Raw genomic sequence first — 20,025 nt, 5'->3', positions numbered from 1 at the left:
TGTCAGCCTAGGAGGGACTGTGAGTTTCTGAGCTGGGACTCTCATACCCTGACTGGTGGGCAGCTCTTCAGCCTGCTGATTTAGAGGTGGACAAAGCATCTGGGTAGATATCTGGAGGGGGGAAAAAAAAATCCAGAAAGTTACACCACATAATCTCCCTTGCCACTGCGGTGAACTCTAGCCCGTGGTTCTGTGTGCAATCTGATGAAGCTCTAGGTCATGCCAGCTGACAAACAGACTTGTCACGCTGAAGAATGACTTGGTGAAAAGCCACACAGGGCAGAGCTGCCATCAGAATAATTGGTGATTCACTGTTTGTTTCTCACAAGTTTCCTACGCTCTCTGCCCACGCACTGTAGCTGACAGCATTCTGTATGGGGACTGTGGACATGACAGACATTATTTATGAAGCAGTGCTTTTATCAAGGATTATTTTTTTTCCCTAGCACGCTGTGTAAAATGCTCAGTCTCTGTGTTGTTGTTGTCAAAATTATGTTGCGAATACAGCTGGCCTGCCTGAGTAAGTTTTCAAAGGTGTTTTAAAAAGCTCTGTGCGAGAAGGTCAAGCAGAAGCTGCTGAGAGCTCTTTGCTGTGTTCTAAGGTCCCATAGCAGCTGTGTCCAGCACTCTTGGCTCTCCTGATAGAGTGAGTGTTGGGGCAGTTGCAGTTGGTTCTGAGCTTGCACATCTCCAGGCTGAAGGATTTTTGGGAGGAGATCTGCCCCTTCCTCACTAGCTCCTTGCACTATCTCAGCACATCTCTGGAGTAAGAAGCAGGGAACCCAGTCACAACTTGTCTGTGTGACTGAGCTTTTCCTTGGGCCAGGCTCTCAGCTTGCTTCAAAGCGGAGAAAGGAAAAGATATTTTTTCCTCTTTAAGATTCATGACGTCTGGCAGCAAAAGGTGTCCTGGGAGTCACAGCTGCTCCAGCTGGGCTCACTCTCAGCCGCTTATTACACAGCAGCAGGTCAACAACGTTACTCTGAATTTATTTTATGATACGGCATATCTGGATCTGCGTCCTTAATTCAAGCCTGGTGTGATCAAATACTAAAGAACACTGACAACAAAAGAGAGCTCAGTTAATGGGTAAGGAAACCAAATAATCTTGTGTGTCATAGGATAGAGGTAAGTGTGATGGAGAACAGCATCTGAATGTGGTGTTAACGGTGACATCAGGTTTAATGTTTTTGGGCTTTAGATAAATTTAAAGAGAAGTGAACCTCTTTAATTCAGTAGGGGAAAAAAGCTGGCACTACCAAGCACTTACCAGGCTCTGGAAATTCATCAACAAACTGAGAGCCCTCAAATTCTGTTTGTTTTCAGACTAGTTTCATGTTCATGCCTGTTTTCATAAAGACTGAGAGTAATGAAACTATGGAATGAGAAGTAACATTAAGGTTTGGTAACCAAACTCTGTAATTAGGCTGATTTGTATTTGAGTGGCTTCATCAGGTGGCTCGCTTTGGAGTCTGTGGTGACATGTTTATCGTTCTTCATATGCTCTGTGCATGAAGGGCACGTAACCCAGGCAGTTGTGAGCAAAATATGCTGAGGATAAGGGGGTTTTGAAAGCTGATGGCATGACAGCTGCCGCTGCATAGGTTCATTTTGGCAAATAACAGTTTCTGTAAACATCAGGTTTTATGGCCACGGCTGTGTTACTGTTGCATTTTAAAATTCCAGTTGAAGGCATACAAGAAAGTAGAGACCCAGAGCTGTTCATTATCTGGCTCGGTCTGTGAGGAGCTTGTAACTCTAGCAATTGTTTCTGTTTTTCATAACAGTGAAAAGCTTTATGGCTATTTTCCCCCTTTTCTGTCCAAAGTAAATGTGCTGTTTAAAAAGAAAGAAAGATGTGGCAGAATGTCTGGTGTACACAGTTTGAACCTGGGGTCCTTAGGTTGGAGGGGCAGTTTAGAAAAGACATCTTTTTCCTGAAAATTGATATTGCAGCACAGTGTTTTTATTTGTGTGGATCCATTTTACATTTATTACTTTAGAAGTCACATTTTTAACAAACCTCCATATTAACAGACAATGGTGAGCTTCAAGGTGTTCTTTTGTGATCTTTCCAGGTACATACAAAATTCCGTCAGTCTGACCTATAGGCTACATATCCAGTCAGAGCTGTTTGTATAGTTCCAGTATAGTTGAAGTGATTTCTTAAAAATATTTAAACTCTGTTTCATATTGAACTTAATGGCAAACCAGCAGAGACATTTTGCAAACAGTAAATTTTTTGTAAGAAATGCCAAAATAGTGCTTTGCATTAAGCTAATGTAATGTCCTGTGCTGTGCTTTGTAAAAAGGGATCACATTGTGCTTCATTGCATAAAAGGAAAAGGAAAAGTAATTGCATGGATGAAAAGTATTCATAATAGTAAGGAGTGCAAAGCCAACTCTTTGTACTCACAATATTTTTCCTTGTTATTAGACTTCATGTATTTTCTGAACTTTTCCAGAGAGAATTGTCTTTGCAGGGTCTTCAGGAAAGAGACAGAATGAGCAAAACAGCTGCATGTGTGGGTGGAATTTGATATCCCAGATCTTATAAAAACCCCAACAAACAAAGCAAGAAAGGCATTCCAATAAACTGGAGTAGACTGGCAGAGCAGTGTAACTCACTCAGTGGCACAGACTTGTCCTAGGCTGCATGACATTGATGTGTAGCACAAGGTAATGTTTGCACACGTGAACATAGTGTGAGAGTGATAAAACTGAAGTGAAGAGTGATTATGCAGCAAAAGAAGTGAAAAGTCCCGTCTTCTAAAAGCTAATTGCTTCCTTGTTTCATGTTTGAAATGCACTTGTCCCTCTAGAGCTCTTGTGTTCCTTACACTGCAGCACTGCTGTCTGGTGATATAAACTCATGACTCAAGGAAAACTTCCTTAAATAAGCAAATGGCTCCTACAACCTTTTTTGAGCCTCCATCTCAGCTAGTTTATGAAAAAGAGAATGTGCATGAGGAAGCACACACGGTCACAGTACAGAGTTGCTGGGTGATCCCTGTTAGAGGTGTCCAAGTCAGCTCTGAGAGTAGCCATTCATGTAATGAGTTTGCAGATGGCTCTGGAGGGGGCTGGCAATCTCTACTGAGGTTCAGCATAGTAGGAGGGGAGATGTTGGAGTAGACAATGGCCTCCTGAGTAGGTCAGTTGTCTGGGATGGGGTAAACCTCTGGATCCATGGGCCAAGCCCAGCAACATGAGGTTCAATAAGACCAAGTGCTGGGTCCTGCACTTCGACCACGACAACCCCATGCATCTCTCCACCCTGGGGGAAGAGTGGCTGGGAAGTGGCCCAGTGGAGAAGGACCTGGGCGTGCTGGTTGACAGTGGCTGAACATGAACAAGCAGTGCTCAGGGCGCCAAGAAGACCAGTGGTGTCCCAGCCTGTACCAGAAATAGGGTGGCCATAGGTCAAGGGAAGGGATTCTTCTGCTGAGCACTGGTGAGGTCACACCCCAAGTCCTGTGTCCAGTTCTGCACCCCTCACCAAAAGAAAGACACTGAGATGCTGGAGTGTGTCCAGAGGAAGGCAGTGGAGCTGAGGAAGGGCCTGGAGCACAGGTGCTGTGAGGAGTGGCTGAGGCAGGTGGGGTTGTTTAGCCTGGAGAAGGAGGAAGGTCAACCAGCAACCTGCTCTCTGCAACCAGAAATAGGAGAGGACATAGTCTCAAGTTGCACCTTGGCAGGTTCAGGTTGGATGGACATTCTGAGTAATTTGTTCACTGAAAGAGTTGTTAAGCATTGAAATGTGCTGCCCAGGGAGGTGGTGTCTAGAGTCACTGTCTCTAGAGTTGCTCAAGAAATGACAACAAGGCACTCAGTGCTTGTGGTTTAGTTTACATGGTGGTGTCCAGTCAAAGGTTGGACATGATGATCTCAGGTATTTTCCAACCTAAATCAGTCTGTGTGTGGAAGCCTGGTTCAAACTCTTGCTCCAGGTCAAGTATTACAGACTTCTTCCAAAGTCCTTTGTGTTTTAGCTGAGTAACTGAGAGCTGTCACTTTACTCTCCAAATGTAAATATTTAGAGATTATATTTTGTACCTATCCAGTAAATCACACCCAGCCTCACTCTCCCCCTCAAAGAAGAAAATAGTACCCTAGAATTGTTTTCCAGCCAGATCTAGTATGTAGGTAGTTGGACAACTGTTTTCCTGTGTGGAACAGACCTCATTTTTCTTTCTGTCAGTCATACAAGTTTATAGAAAAGACTGGTATGAACCACTTGAAACAATAAGAATAGGGTTTTGTATTGAATTAGACTCTACTGTTAGTCAGATCTTAGTTCTTGGAGTTACAGTATTATTTGATTTTAACATCATTATGAGATTCTTGCTTTATTAGTAAACTCATAATGAGTTCCTTGTCAGAACATGTAATCTGCATGAGCCTTAAAAGCTCAAAATCCAGGAAGTAAACTAAAGTACTCAAATACGTATTTTTAGCTTTGTGTACAATACTTAGGCAGATAAAATTTTTGCAGGCTTGGAAATTACAATGTGTACTCTTTCACATGCATTCTCTCTTTTAAATAGTAGGTAATTTCCTTCCTGTTAAAATGCTGCGATTTTTTCTGTTATATGGAACATAATACAACTAGATGCCACTCCTAACTGTTCAAAGCATTGGCTGTGGTCACACTGATACTTCTCATTGGATGCAGAAATGGTTAACTTGTGTGCTGTGCAACAGAGATCCTCGTTATTTGTACTACTTCAGGATCATATATCCAGATAGGACATATAATTATATTTTTTTCATTCAGATTGTTTAAATACAGTTCACAAATAGTTTCAGCATTACTGTTTTGTTTGCTTAACATTAATCTCCTTCGGCTTATGAGAAAGAGCACTATTTCAATAACCAGAATCTCATGGAAAGCCTTACATTTAGTAAGGGCATAGCTTGAATCGATGGCACTCAGAGAATGAATGGATTACTGTAACCTGCAGTATTGAGCAAGAGTTGTCCTCAAGACAGAGTCCCCCTTTTCCATAACCTGTGGCACAGGAAAACTCCAAGAGTACATGCCAGTCTTCAAGGTATCGTGGGCTGTGGTTCTTTGTTCACCTTCACAGGCAGCTGAGCACCGAGGGCTGTTGGGAGCACATTTGTGTTGGTCACAGGAACTGGAGTGGGGTCTATTTAAGGCAGCTTTGCCACTGAAAATAATACTTGTGCAGCAATTGTACTGGGTTTAGGTTCACCTGCCATTAGCTTGCAGAGTTTATGTTATTCCCAATGAAGCAGGAGCAAGTTTTGACACTTAAAGAAACATAGCACCAGCATCTCGAAAGGTACAGTAAATGAACCAATAAAAGGGAAATCATTCTCCTTTTAATGAAGCCAGGCTATCCCAGAGCTTTTATGTTGAAATTGATGAAACTTCTGTAGCTCATTACTGTGCTCTCACATGACTTAATTACTATGGTATTTCAGCTTGTTACTTCATGCAGTCATAATTGTGACAGCACTGCTTGTACCCTTAACCTGCAGCAAAATTCCGAATATTGCAATATAGCTTAGTTCTCTCTTACACATGAAAACACTCAAAAATCTGTTTATGTGAACACCAATAAAATTTCAGCTGTAATTCTGAAGTTGGATCTGGGCTTTTTAAGGTGTTCTGTATGTCTTTTGACACCTCCAAAAAGGTGTTTGGCCCCTTCTAGTTTACTTGCGGTTCTTCCTGATAAATCCCGTAAGAAATATTGATATCTGCTGAAGTAAGAAATCAGAAAAATCTGACCATATATTTTGATTCATTTAGGGTAGCTTTCTAACTTCTGGAGGTTGGTTTCCTGGATCTGTTGAAAAAGCTCAGTACAGGATCCGTATGTTAGTGATGAATATTTTACTGGGCAATACCTTTGTACGTCATTCAGGTTTATTAATGTCAGAAAAAGAATTATACATTTCCATTACACATCAGGTTTTTGTAAGAGAATGCTTTTAAAATACTCTAAACATGAAATAGTATCCTGAGGCATTTAAAAAACTTGGAAAGGTTGATCTGGAAATATTTTCCCCTTTATTTTAACAGTTTTAATAGTTCAGTGAAAGCATGCTCCTTGTTCTGCTCTTTGTTTACCCTTAGACTAAAGTTAGTTTTTACTGTGATAAAGGGAAATCACCACTGTAATAGCCTGAAATGTGTATCTTTACCTGGGCACGTGTTCATGCCTTCTTGCTAGATGAAGTATTTCTGTTGTGGATGTGAATTTTGTCTCCCCTGAATGGAATTCAGCTTTCCCATGTTCCCACAGGGGTTGCCTTGCAGTACTGATCCCGAATACATGGATTTCCAGCCTTGGGAATGAGACAGGATGTGAGGAAGTGTCTGTCTTTGGCAATGCAGTGGTTATATTAATTGCCATTAAGTAGTTTTGGTATCTCAACCACTGATTTTCTGACAAAACTACACTTAAATACAATATAGCAAGAGATAAGGCAGCTTTAGTGCAAGGCTTCAAACTAACAGAATCGTCTGCACTGTACTTATTCTCTTCCTAGTGGAGACATTATATTAATAATTTTGCCCCTGACGTCAAGGGGAACAGGATGTCACCCTAGATAACAACTTCAGTGAAGTCAGACTTTCTTAATGAAGATTAATTGTTGGGGCCCCATACTTTGTACATCCATGTTTAGATATCTTCCTCTGAATGCTTTTATGTCACACAGCAAGTCTTGTGCTTCTTTGTGTAGTGTTGAGGTGGCATTTCATTCATCTGAAATAGTTCTTTGGCAGTAGTAGCAGACTCTTAGGAGCAGCTGTGTGATCCTGGAGCATCCTAGATTGCAGAGGTCTGTAATGCCTGCTGGAAACCAGCGTGCTGCCTGTAATGCTCTGAGCTGGCTGTGGAAGAGCATCTGAAATGAGGGGGGCAGACACAGTCAGCCTGTCGCACACTTGTACCATCCACTGCTTTCTAACCCTTCATTAATTTGCAGGTGGCTATCTAGGATGGCATTAGCAAAGGGGTTTACATACAGCATGTAATGCTTAAAAGGCTACTTAAATTATTTTTCCCTTTCTCCTTCATTCTCATCCTCTCCAGGAACAGTATTCTGAATGTTGATTCAATAGGACAGAGTATGTAGCTGTACTGAAGTGACTGACTTTTACTTCAGAACTGGTTTTGGGTCTTACTAACAACAACACCAGGGAAATGAAGAAGAGCGGGATTACCTGTACCAACAGTCAAATTGTGAAAGTTTACGCCTGAGGAGTCTGGAAAAAAATTGTAGAGAGTTGAAATAAATGACATGGGGAAGCAAAAGGTTATGAAGTGGTAATTGATACATGGTTTCATGAAGCTTAAAGAAGTAGTTAAAAAAAACAGAACTAAGACACTCTAATACTATATTTGTAATGTTATTTGCAATGTAATCTTTTAGTGCAAAACCACAGAGTTCTTTTGAACACCCAAAGCATTCTTTAGTGGACACCCATCTAAATACAAGTGCATAGCTAAAAGTTGCTAGGATAGAGAAAAATAGACATAATTGGTTTTGATCTTAGTGGTTTCAAATGGATTTGAGCAAAATACTAATGAAAAGCAGACAACTAATCTGATAATGATGTTCACCTAAATGAGTACAGACCAAAGTCATTAACAATAGCAATAAGGCGTAAGATAAAAATTGCACTATCCATCTTGCATGACGTTCTTTTTTATAAAACTGTGATGTGTGAGAATTCTTATTTACCAGCCTGGGCACACTCCACATAACTCACTAAGGCTTGAAACTCCACAGAAATCAAGGTTGGTCACTGCCTATAGTCTTGCATCTGCATTCAGCATTGCATGCAGTTGCCAGCTGGTTTCTGTATTATACGAAAGACAGAAGAATGAGACTTTTCTAAAAGACATCTGCAAGATTTTCTCTTGGAGGCTGGGAGGAAAGAGGTCAGGCACACAAGAATAGCTTAGACATGCTTAAGAGTAATTTAAGTGCACAGTGTTACTTAAGTCAGGATGTACCACTTAATGTTTATTTTGGAGCTACCAAACATCCAACCTATTAGAAAAATGCTTGAAAGAATATCTGAAAAACTGCAGTCTGCATCTTATTAAAAATGTGCTTATGGCTGTGGAGAAGAAGTACAGGGAATATGGACAGATTCAGATTCTTCAGAGGCAAAAGGTGCAGTTTTCCAGTCTTCTTTGCTGAGTCACCTGCTCTGGTATTTGAGGTAGTTACCTGGTAAGTGAACTGCTTGGTTGAGTGGAGGAAAGATGTTAATGGGAGTGCCAGAGAGAAAATGCAGCTGAAGTTGCAGACTTGAGAGGAAAAATACATGACTGGTAGGTGGAAGAAACCAGAGAAGGCTTTTAGTGTAGATTATGGTTTCATAAAATTCTTTTACAAAGCAGCTGTGCAGTTAGCTCTTTATGTCCTGTCAGGCTAATCACTTTATCCCAGAACCGTATTTCTGTTTACACTCTTCTGTTTGTGTATTGCCTTTTTTTTCTTCTTGGTGATGAAGTCATTTGCAGAGCATATTTAGACCTACAGTCCTGTAATCTAAATAACAGAGACCAACCTATGGACTATGTCTGAACACATACAGGTGTGAACTTCAAAAAACAAACGTGTCATTCTGACTTGTTGCTGAAAGATCTTCTACTCCTTTTAAGCTTCCAGCTAGGTCAGGCTGATGTTGAATTAGGCTGGTGAAGTGTTGCCTCTCATATGGAGAGAGAAACAGAAAATATTCTTCGTGTCTGTGCTGCCCTTTTCCTCCTTTGGTTGCCCCACAGAGTGCAGAATAGCTTTAGGCAGATGGAATTACACCAGCACCCATTCTTCAAGGGAGCTTGACTTTTCTGGACCTCTCTCAAGCCTGGATGATTTTGCAATAATTTATAGGCTGTTTGTATAACTGTGCAGAGCTTTGGGAGGAAGATGAGGCCTTTAATTTACCTTGTGTTTTGTGAAGCACGGGAGTATTTGAAAAGATTCAATTCTCAAATACTGTGTTTTGACTCATAGAAGACAGTGATATATAAGTGATATATATTTGTAAAATGAAACAGAATTTTTAAAGGAAATGTTTCTTGAGTCTTTAAAGATCAGGAGATTTCACTGGTGCTACCTACCACATGATTTTCCAAAAATATGTTAGTTTATTAGTCATGTGTTCCATTAGCATAATAAAACCTATGTTAATGTTACCTAGCAGAGATTTTATCAAACCCATCAAGTGTTGAAAATGAATGTCTTCTTTAGTGCACAGCAATTGGGCAGAGTGATTGCACATTCTTTAATCTCAGCAACCTGTTGTGGCATTGCAAGGTGCAGACGTTGCAAATGCCTGTTTTTAGCTAGACAGTGAGCACCAGGAACATATGAGGGCCTTGCAAACTGGCAGAATAAAAACCTGGTTGAAAGGAGCAGGCCTCCTAGCATCTTGTTTGGTGCTTTTATCTTTGTGTTGGTTTCAAATCCTTGAACTCCTACAACAACAACAACAAAATCACAGGATAATTTAGGTTGGAAAATATTAAGATCATCAAGTCCAACAGCCAGCACTGCCAAGTCCACCACTAAACTATATCCCTAAGAGCCATGTCTGCACATCTGTTAAATACTTCCAGGGATTGTGATCCTACCACTTGCACAGGTGGAAGGGTGTAGCAGGAGCAGGATGTGTTATGGAATAAAGGTTGAGCTATCCCAAACTGGGCCTCAGATTTGGGCCTGCTAGGCCTCAGATTTGGGCCCGTGTAGAAGTAGATAAGCCTGTGGCACAGTTAGAAATTAGGTTAAGGTGTGTGCATAGACTGTATAGGACAATTAGAGTGAAGTCACAGTAGCTGCCTTAAACTGAGATAGTTTACATACTTATTCACGCTGAATGCCAATAAAAATGCACCTGCAACTGTAAATTATTTTGCAGTATATAAAACCAGCCATTTCTGGAATATAGAGTAGAACATATGTTTTAACCATATTGGTTGTATCGTGCGTTGCTCTGTTCCAGCTCCCATATAGAGACCCTGGTTCAGAAGGGTGGGATATTCTGTGCCTAGGTAGTGCTGAGTTGGGTCTGTGCTCATATAGAGCAGCCCAGCTCTGTGCAGAGTTTGCTGGAGTTCCCCAGCAGAACCTCAGCACGGGGCTGGAGCACAGCTCACAAGCCCTGTCTCCGAGATCACCTGCTTTAGCAGGGCTGAGCTGGAGCTGGGCTTTGCAGTGCCACAGCTCCCTGCTTGCGCTTACAGAGCCACCTTGGAGATAGGGCTGAGGATGAGGGGTTGCCTCCAGAGTTAAAAATTGCCAAGGGCACATCTGTCTGAAAAAGAGGAGTAATTCATGTGTTCACGCAGAATTCACTTAAGGAACTTTGCCTAATTTGTGGTAATTCCTAGAAGTCCCATGCTGCACTTGGTTTTTGTAGTCTACAGGAAACAGGATGTATTCATTTTTTAAGGAGTGTAATTTTTGCTTCCCAGTCCTGTTTTTATATCTTAATATTAAAGAGAGGATTAAATGAAAGAGTTAGGATTTCAAATTTTTTATGGTAGACATATCAGTGATATTTTTGTTTATGAAAATGCTCATGATGGAGAAATAACTAAGATAAAATGCCCCTAAATTCCACCATAAAAACCTATATGTCTTTGTCTGTACCATTTTGACTGTAGAATACTTTACATATTATATGTTCATGAGGATTGAATGGCATGTTTCTGTGCTTGTAAAGCTTCTTTTGCATTATCAAGGTTGGAAAGGAATTAGTTTTGTTGTATACATTGTCTGGTTGTGGATGCTGTTCTTGATCACTTTTATCTATAAATGATAACAGCCTTTTAAAAAATGTCAATGTTTACTTGCAGTTTTGCAAATAAGGTTTATGTGACTCTTACTGGTTTGGTTTTGCTTAAGTTAAACTACACAGCTTGGCTTGTGACAATGTGCAAACCTTTAGTTTGAGATTACTAAATTTGGTTAGTCAACAGTAAGGCACCAGAAGAGCAAGAAGAGGTGAAGAGGCAAAAAAATGAAGTTACAAACTGCAGTAGTGAAATACTGGGGTTAACACAGAAGTTTTGCATATGTGGCCCATGTGCATATAAATACTATAAAGACATTGATCATAGTATATGCATTAAGTATATAGAGGTCCAGTTGTTGACATTGAAGTAAGGTCTTTATCTATTATGATTGCCTAATGACTTACAAAAACTACTCTGGAAAAAAATCTTTGCTGAACTCAAACATATTTCATGAATCACAAGAAAGGGTGTTAATTGTGTAATTCCTTTAATCCATATTGCTAAATGGTGCTGCACATTTGTTAATGGTTTTTGTGTCATACCTCTGTGTGAATACACTCACAGTCATGTGTTTAAATACAAATGTATGTATAGGTTGTATGTGTTTATATAAATATACATGCACATATATGAGCAAAATATATAGAAATGTGCACAAAGATGTTTACGTACAACAAGATGCATAACTGCAAAGTAAAGTCAAATTTTACTGATTTTTATATTAAGGAGCTTCAGCCAATGATTTTTAAAGTCAGTGGACATCCTTTGACTGCAGATGGATGTGCACAACAGATGAATCATAAGTTTACAGTGAAAAAAATTAGTATGCAGTTTAGGTACAGATGTTGAAATTTAAACTGAAAATGTGAGTGAAGTTTATTAATTGTAAGTCTGCCATGCTGTGATAAAAGGCAGGTTGGTAGTTTCTTACAGCCCAGCTGATGTGCATCAGAGTTTTTTCATTATCAGCAGCTGCATCAGGTTATACTTACTGACAAGATTGATATTTATTTTTAAACATGGTTAGAATGAAAAACAAATTCTTCCTTCTCTCCCTGTACTAATCTGTGCTCTTTGATGATGCTTTGATGAATTCTGAAAGTCTTGCTTTAAGTTAATTGTCAGGCTTTATGCTTGTCTTTGTGCTCGCTCTTCTCTTTGAGTGATGATTACTTCTCTGGCCCAAGCTGAATTCTAGGAGAATAGTTTTTGTATAGTTTTTTGTTCTCACAGGTGGGATATACAACAGCTAAAGCTTTTGGTTTGCTTTCCAAGCATAATTGGTACCTTACAGAGATGTAGCATCTCATGCTGTTTTCCTCTATAAATGTTAACAAATAGGTTGTTATTGCAGCTCTTCAAAAACATGGAGTGTCTTGTCCTTTAGTCGATCGTATTCTGAACACAGCCTTGTCATAAGGAGGAGATGAAATGTGTTGGAAAAGGGGCTCTGCCAGTGCACTCTCTGAGTCTCTTGGAGTCAGATTAGCAAGATGTGGCAGATAAGGTGCATGTTGTCCATGGATGTCTGCTGCTCTGACCGATTGTGTGGGAAAAGAATTGACAGTCTCTGTACAGAGAAAGCAAACTGGGAAAGGAGACAAGGGCACTTTTCCCCCCACCCTTCCCTGATTTGTGCTTTTTGTTACTGGAATACTAATGTTTTTGCAACAATACTTGATTAAATGGCTTCAGACAGAATTGACTTCTTGTTTTGCATGTCTGTATCCCTTTTAAGGAATGCTGCTCTAGGGAAATAAAGATATTTGAAAGGTTAGAGATGTCCAAGAAAATGGCCTTTTGGTGAGAAGAACCTATGCTTTTTCTAGCAGTGAAAGAGATGGTTTTGTTTATTAAACTGTGCATACCATATGATGCTTCATATTTTTCCATTTGGTTTCCTGTAGGGTGATTTCACTTGGAACAGCATGTCAGGGCGCAGCGTTCGGCTGAAGTCAGTTCCCGTTCAAAGCCTCTCGGAGCTGGAGCGTGCTCGGCTGCAGGAAGTGGCTTTTTATCAGTTGCAGCAGGACTGTGACCTGGGCTGTCAGATTACTATCCCCAAAGGTAAGGGCTTGATAAGCCGTCTCTGTTTAGATTGTTAAGCCACTGATTTCATATCACAGCAGTAAACACTGGATTTTTTTATTCCACAGATACTGTTTTCTATTTCAGTTTTGCTTAACCACAGTCATTACATAAAAACGTTGAGTAAAGCTGTTTTTCTGCTGTGTCCAATTTGGGCCACCTGGGGGTGGGATCATCTGATCAAGGGCAGATGTCTACAGGGTAGATAATCTAAATCAGACCTATTCATGCCAGGATGTCTTGATACTCAGTTGAGAGAAAAATGCTTTTCTTACATTTCCTGATATCCACAATTAAATGTCTGTGTAGGTCAAGTAGATCTTACCATTGAAGTGATTTTTTTCACTCTGCATAACATTGTCTGTGAAGGAAGCCAACTGTCACTAGTTCAGATAAACAGTGAAAACATTTATGTCGAATAATATGAGTCCTACCCAAGTTTTCCTAAAGACAGTGTTGCTTATTTCCTAGAAAATGAGTTAATTTTCAGCGTAAAACATTGAACTCCTAGGAAGCAGGAAATTAAATGAAAAGGAGAAGCTCAGCTATCGGAATCCTGATGCAGGATATGTGCATATGGTAGACCTGTATTTAGGTTACTGTAGAAGAGATCTAAACCTCACTAATGAGAAAATTTCTGTTGTTTCCTGTAGGCTGCAGATCAAGCATAGCAGAAATAGCTGATGTGCAATCATCTGCAGATCTGGCTTTCCTGTTGTTTCTTTGCAGTTGTATACTTACATAAGGAATAGCAAGGGATCGCTGGATTCTCACCTTTGACTCTGACCAGAGGTGCTGTGGGGTAGCATATACACAGTGATGCCACAGGAGCAATTTTTTAATGAGTCTAAGTTAAGTAGAAAAAAAATTGTCCAGTCTATGAAAATAATGACATAGAAGAGAACAAATGTGAAAGAGACAGGCTTTTGTATTCATCAGCTTATTAGGATCTGCAGAAAACTCCTGCCAAAACCAACTAAGTCCAACTTCACGCATATAGCAAGGCATCCGTTTGTAGTGAAATAGATTTAATTAACTTCTTTAAGCCTCACCAGTTCCCCTGGTCCCTCAAAAAAAGTTCAATCAACAGGAAAACAATTTCATAGGATATTCATAGGAGGAACTGGAACACTAAGGGCATTGCAATAATTTCTGTCAGTCTGAACGGCCAGTGACTGTTCACACATGGAGGTCTTGCTATAAGGATGTGTGGTAGGCACAAGACATAGAGTATGCATGTTCATAGAATAGCTTTGTTTGGAGGGGACCTTAAATGCCATCTAGTCCAACCCCCTCCAAAAAGCAGGGGCATCCTCAACTAGATGAGGCTGCCCAGAGTCCCATCCATCCTGGCTTTGAATGTTTTCAGGGATCAGGCATCTACCACCTATCTGGGCAACCTGTTCCAGTGCCTCATCACCTTCACTGTAGAATATCTTTTTTACACCTACTCTAAATCTACCCTCTGTTGTTCTAAAACCATGACCCCTTTTCCTGTTGCAACAGACCCTACTAAAAGTCTATCCTCATCTTTCTTTTAATCTTCCTTTCACTAAAAGGCTACACTAAGATTTTGGTGTTTGGTTTTCTGGCTGCAAGGGCACATTGCTGGCTCATGTCCAGGCTCTCATCCACCAGCACCCCCAAGTCCTTCTTGGCAGGGTTGCTCTGAATCTGTTTATCTCCAGTCTGTATGGATGCCAGGAGCTGTCCAGGTCCAGGACCTCATGAGGTTTCCATGGGCCCAGTTCTCAAGCTTGTCCAGGTCTCTCTGGACGTGACCCATCTCCCAGGTGTACCAACCGCACTGCTCAGTTTGCTGTCACTGGTAGATTTTTGGAGGGTGTGCCCAGTATCACTGTCCATGTCACTGATGGAGACATCAGGCAGTGGTGGTGCCAGTATAGACCCCTGAGGAGCACCACTTGTCACCAGTGTCCATCTGGACATTGAGCCGTGCTCAGAAACTTTGAGCTTTGAAGAGTGAGTACTGCTTTTGTGTTCTGCTTGCTGTTTCCTGCTGGGACTGCCGTGAAAGGCCAACTGTTTGGCAAATATTTCAGATTTGAATCACACACAAGAACTATTTTTATTTTCACAGCATATATGCACATGGGTAAATCTATCTATCTATCTATCTATCTATCTATCTATCTATCTATCTATCTATCTATCTATCTATCTATCTATCTATCTCTGTATGTATATATATACATGGGTAACCATAAAACATGAAATTACTTTTAGATGTATTGAGTCAGAAAAGTGTAAATGTAAGCGTAGAAACTACATAAGTATATGAATCTTTGTTGAACATTTAAAAATAAAAGGCATTTCAAAAAGCGAGGAACTCCAGGCTACTGTTTCATCTCTACTGCTGGCCCCATCAGTTCACGTAAATCTTGGCTCAGTTTGAATGAGAAATAAATTGGCTATTTAGTTCTGCTCTCCAGTTTTGGATGTACCAGTGAGATTATTAATAAGAGGCAAATAATTTCATGTCTGCATTCTTGCTTTGAATGACCAGATCATAAAATTTTCTGTGTTTTAATGTATACATCATGAAGAAATAGTCAGTACAACTGAATTTTAATATAATACCATCTATTGAAGGAAGTGAAGGTAATAGCTAGAATTAAGGTACATTTAGTATTTAACTGTCCATCCTGTTTCAAAGCTTGACACCAGTTTTGACAACAGAAATAAATAATATTTTGAACTGGGTATATATAATAATCGCTCTATCAATCCATCATGCTACATGTGTGCTGGTACTTTGGTAGGAGAATAAGAATCTACCATATTCTGAAATTATTACATATTGGTTTAAGCCCTTTGCAGAGACACTCTAAAGTCCACCTCATGTTTCTATCATTTTTAAATGTTTGGAATGAAAATTTATGACAAGAGTTTACAGGCAGCCATCCACTTAATCGTCACAGTTGAACATGATGTGTAAACTGGGAATTTCAATTTTTATCCATATGAACTGGCTTGGGCATTTTGGGCATGCAAGAATGTAAATAAAATAAAATTTCATCACAACCATCGAGTTGAAAACAGAGTGTTAAACATTTTCTGTTTAAGAAACCCAGACCCACAATAGTGAGATATAGAACTAGTACTGTCTGACAGAGCTGGAGGAACTCCGTGGGTCTGGAGAGATCCAGAAAAATTAAAGATGTACTCTACAACTCTCTTCTACTTCAGAGAATGCCATATGAAAATATTCATGAGTAGAGGCAAGTGGAGCTATTTATGTATTAGAAAACATAGAAAGCTGTGTATACAGTCCAACTTCCTTGTGGTTCTTTGTCTGCTTTTCAAAACTTGCTAGAGAATTACATTAGAACATGCATGTGCCTGCTGGGCATTTGCTTCCTGCAGGCATTTGAATAATTACTGGCATAGGTATGGTGAAAAGTAAAAATTCATTGTTCTTGGCTAACAAGTGTTTGTGCCAAACGTGCTTGCACGGAGGTTAAACCAGAGTACAGATGCCTCTGCCTTATCTTTACAGCCATGGACGTGCTGTTACTGGTTGCTTCTTCATAATGCTTCAGTCCTCCCATGCTCAGAAGGTCCCTTTGTCACAGCTAGTGCAGTTTACCTCTTCCAGGGCTCATCTGCCTATTGCCACACTTGTGTAGGAATGCATAGAATGTGATACCTCATATACAATCCCTCTCCTTCACTGTATTGTAGCCATTACCATTAATGAAGAACTTGCTAACATCTAGTAAAATATCCTGTGGTCGCAGAAAAGGGATCACCTCCTACAGGAATTTCTTTAACTAGCATGTCATTTAAAATATGCTTCAATTGCACTGAAGTAGGTAGTTAGAATGAATTCAAGTTGATCAAGAGGTACTAGTTTTACATATAGGATGGGATGTTCCATGTTTGTTTCTTCTTGTCTTGCTTTTCTGCCTTTTGTCTTTCAAATTCTGTAATTAACTCCTTTTTTTTGCCACCAAAAACTAGACTAAGAATCATTTATCTTGTGTTAATGTGTTAAGTTGCAAGAGGATGTAATTTCCAGGCAAAGCATTACATGGTTTCTTTACCAGTGCAATTACTCTGTGGAAGATTTTTAATTTGCTGCCGTTCTGAATGTCACAACAGAACCATTCTGGTGATGCTTCTTTGCAGTTCATGTTTACAATATAGTGTATTTTTTCTCATTTCAGGGGAGTCAGTCTTCTCTTTAAAATAGGAAAAAAAGTGGTGATGAAACTCAGTTCAGGTGTGCTTACTTTTTGGTGACATTACAATTCTGTGTATGTCCTTGCACACAAGTCGTGAGAAGAATGAACCTTTTACAGAAGGTGACAAGCAAACACTAACTCAATTTAGATGGCTTCTGCAGGGTAACACTGGGATCAGAGCAGCAGAGGAGCTCATTTTCTTCTCTTCATTGGCTCCAGGTATTTTTTGAGCTGAGAGGTTGTTGAGTGAGGTTTGATTGGATCAGTTTCCTAAATACCTCACATTTATAATGACTCTCTTCACAGTCCTGTCCCACTTCACTTCCCTGTGTTTGGAAGCAGGGGTAGGCACTACCAGGACATTATGAGTTGAGCAAATGGGGAATTAGGGCTCCAACCCTAATTCAACTCCTAGAGCACCTGCCTGGGTTTTAAAGGTGTGGTGGGAACCTGTTGGTGAAGGAGCTTGAATAGGATTTGGGACTCAGGGGTCACACTGGGGTCTTCTCTTTATTCAAGAAGAGAGAATGACTGCTTGTGTTCTTGCCAGTTCCCAACAGGATATTGTCTTCTCAGCTTTGCCGTGGGGTGGGAGGATTTGTGGAGAGAGAGAATAAATGAGGAGAGCATTTGGAGTTATCTGTGGTTTAGTGGTGATTATGCTGATGCAGGGTTGACATTTGGACTGAATGATATTGAATGTCTCTTCAAGCCTTGATGATTCTTTGATTCTGTGATGTTTTGGGAGAAAGTAATTCTTAACTTTACTGCCAAATCTGGTTCTCAGGTAATTTGTTTAGTTGTAAAGAATATGATGTAAGGGTGGGTTTAGAAGCCTAATTGCAGTCCCAGTAATTTAGGGAAAGTCATTTTAAGGGAAGCTGATGCTTCTTGAACGTGTTCTGGTGCATGCTTTTGTATGTGAGCTTCGTGACACCGTGCATCTGCTCACATCAAGTGAGCATTGGTCTCCTGTACAACTTGTTTGATTAAGGTGAGTTTGAAGAAGCAGGGCTGGATAAGCATGTGATTACAGACTGAGAGCTGAGACAACCCTGTCTCAGCTGAAAAGAAAGAAAACATGGCTGGGCTTCCTGAATTTTTACCATTCATTTGGGTACTTTGCCCCCAGTACATTCCAGTTAAGCTCTGAATAGAAATGGGAATTAAGAGTTACACAATTCTCTGCTTCTTGTTTATTTTGGCAGGGCGATCTTCTTTCAATCTGTTTTTTGCTTACATTACTCGCCTTTGTATTTCATTATTCATTTTCCTTAACACTGAGAGTGACTACAATTTTTATCTGGACTTGCATTTTTGTGAGGGCTCCAAACTGCTCATTGTTTTTGATCACTGACCATGTTATATACTTGATAGCTCTTGTGGCAGTAGAAAATATCTGAGTGAACTGTAGCATACACGTTGTGGAGTTACAGGCTTAGGGACTGGGTGCTCTTGAACTGGCATCAGGGTATCCTCTAAGTGAAGACGCTTATTACCACCCCTCTTAATGCCAACCTCTGCTGATTATTCCTGTATAAATACTCTCTCTGACATGGGCTTATGACTCCATGGATTTTCTTTCAATGTAGTAGAGTTCATGAAGATTATATTTCAGACAAGTAAGGCTGAGATAAATTCTCCTCCTTTATGCAACATTAGTAAATCTTGGATATACTGTATCAGACAGACTGGTCAGAGATAAAAAGTGTTTAACTTGCTGATTTTCACACTGAAACTTCCCACTTGTGTCCTCCAATTCAAATGTTTCATGGAAAAATGTATTTTTTGAAGGATTCATTTTTTCATCCTAAGAAAACAAAACCAAGTATCTCTCAGTCTGGGGAAAAAAAAAAAAGGAAATAAAATTGAATTAATGTTTTAAGCTGGGACAAGTCCCAGCTGCTGCAGGGTAGAAGTTGTGAGACACAGCCTTGAACTATGCTACACAGGCATTTATCAAAGTGAAGCTGACAGGAGTTTTTCCAGGCAGAGAGATAAGAAAACAACTTTTCAAATTTTTTTTTCTCCAAGTAAGTAAATTTGCAGAAATTTTTTGTTGGGATTTTTTTCTTTCAAATTCACTTTTTTGCCACTTTTGAGAAAAGAACAAAATGGATAAATCAAGCTTGCAAGAATATAATTTTTTTAACATTGCAACAGGGGAAATAATTTATTATCTTCAAAACTTATGAAAGTTTTTAGAGAGATGTTCCTTTTTTTAATTTTTGCTGTGAGGTGGTTTTTTTATAGAAGACTATGCTGTGCTCAGCAAATTGATTTCCGAGATTTTCTTGTGTCACATAGCAGGTTTTACATGTCTGATTACATCAGGAAAGCTTTATTCAACTTAGCTATTTTATCAGTTGCTAAGTCAGTTGCAAGCTAATAGGTTTAAAAGCAAAAGGTTTTACTTATTACAAAACTCACTAGAAACAAAAAAGGCTTTTCCTTTTTTTCTTTTCCTTTTACTAAGTAGTATTTTGCTAATTGGCTAGGAGCTTTGATTGAGAAGCAGCATGCATTTTCATCGTTTTGTATGAACACAGAACAGAGGTAGAACATGCTGCAGGCTTCATGGGGAAATCAATGGCACTGATAATATAAATATGACAAAATGAGTTTATACCTTAACACATTTAAAATAAAGATTTGTGTAACTTCTGAGAATCTACATGTTTGGTAGGTGTACTTTGTGGAGAGAGAGGAAAGAAATGAGGACAAGATTTCCTTATTTATTATCTTAAATTTCTAAGATAAATAAGGAAATACTACAATCCGTGTTTCTGTATACGAATACCATGAAAAGTTAGAGAAGATGGAATCACAACCAGGGCTTTTCATTACTGGGGAAGTTGCTTATTTGGATACTGTCTGTTGTAGATTTAGGGTACTGCTTTTGAAAAGTCAGATTCAGAGACTGCTGTGA

The 20,025-nt window shown here is 39.7% G+C and overlaps 1 protein-coding gene across 6 annotated transcripts in view; it reads left to right on the top strand.

Annotated features, from left to right (window-relative positions):
• Positions 1 to 20,025, top strand: part of ARHGAP6 (Rho GTPase activating protein 6) — a 316,515-nt gene that overhangs the window by 244,429 nt on the left and 52,061 nt on the right. For all 6 annotated transcript variants that reach the window (XM_063392827.1, XM_063392826.1, XM_063392825.1 and 3 more), the window contains one exon: positions 12,708 to 12,867. In XM_063392827.1, the coding sequence (XP_063248897.1) occupies positions 12,708 to 12,867 (160 nt within the window). The remainder of the gene's footprint in view (positions 1 to 12,707; positions 12,868 to 20,025) is intronic.

The sequence above is a fragment of the Prinia subflava genome, chromosome 3, assembly GCF_021018805.1.
Source record: "Prinia subflava isolate CZ2003 ecotype Zambia chromosome 3, Cam_Psub_1.2, whole genome shotgun sequence".
NCBI lineage: Eukaryota > Metazoa > Chordata > Aves > Passeriformes > Cisticolidae > Prinia > Prinia subflava.
This window is presented reverse-complemented; position numbering and strand designations above follow the sequence as displayed.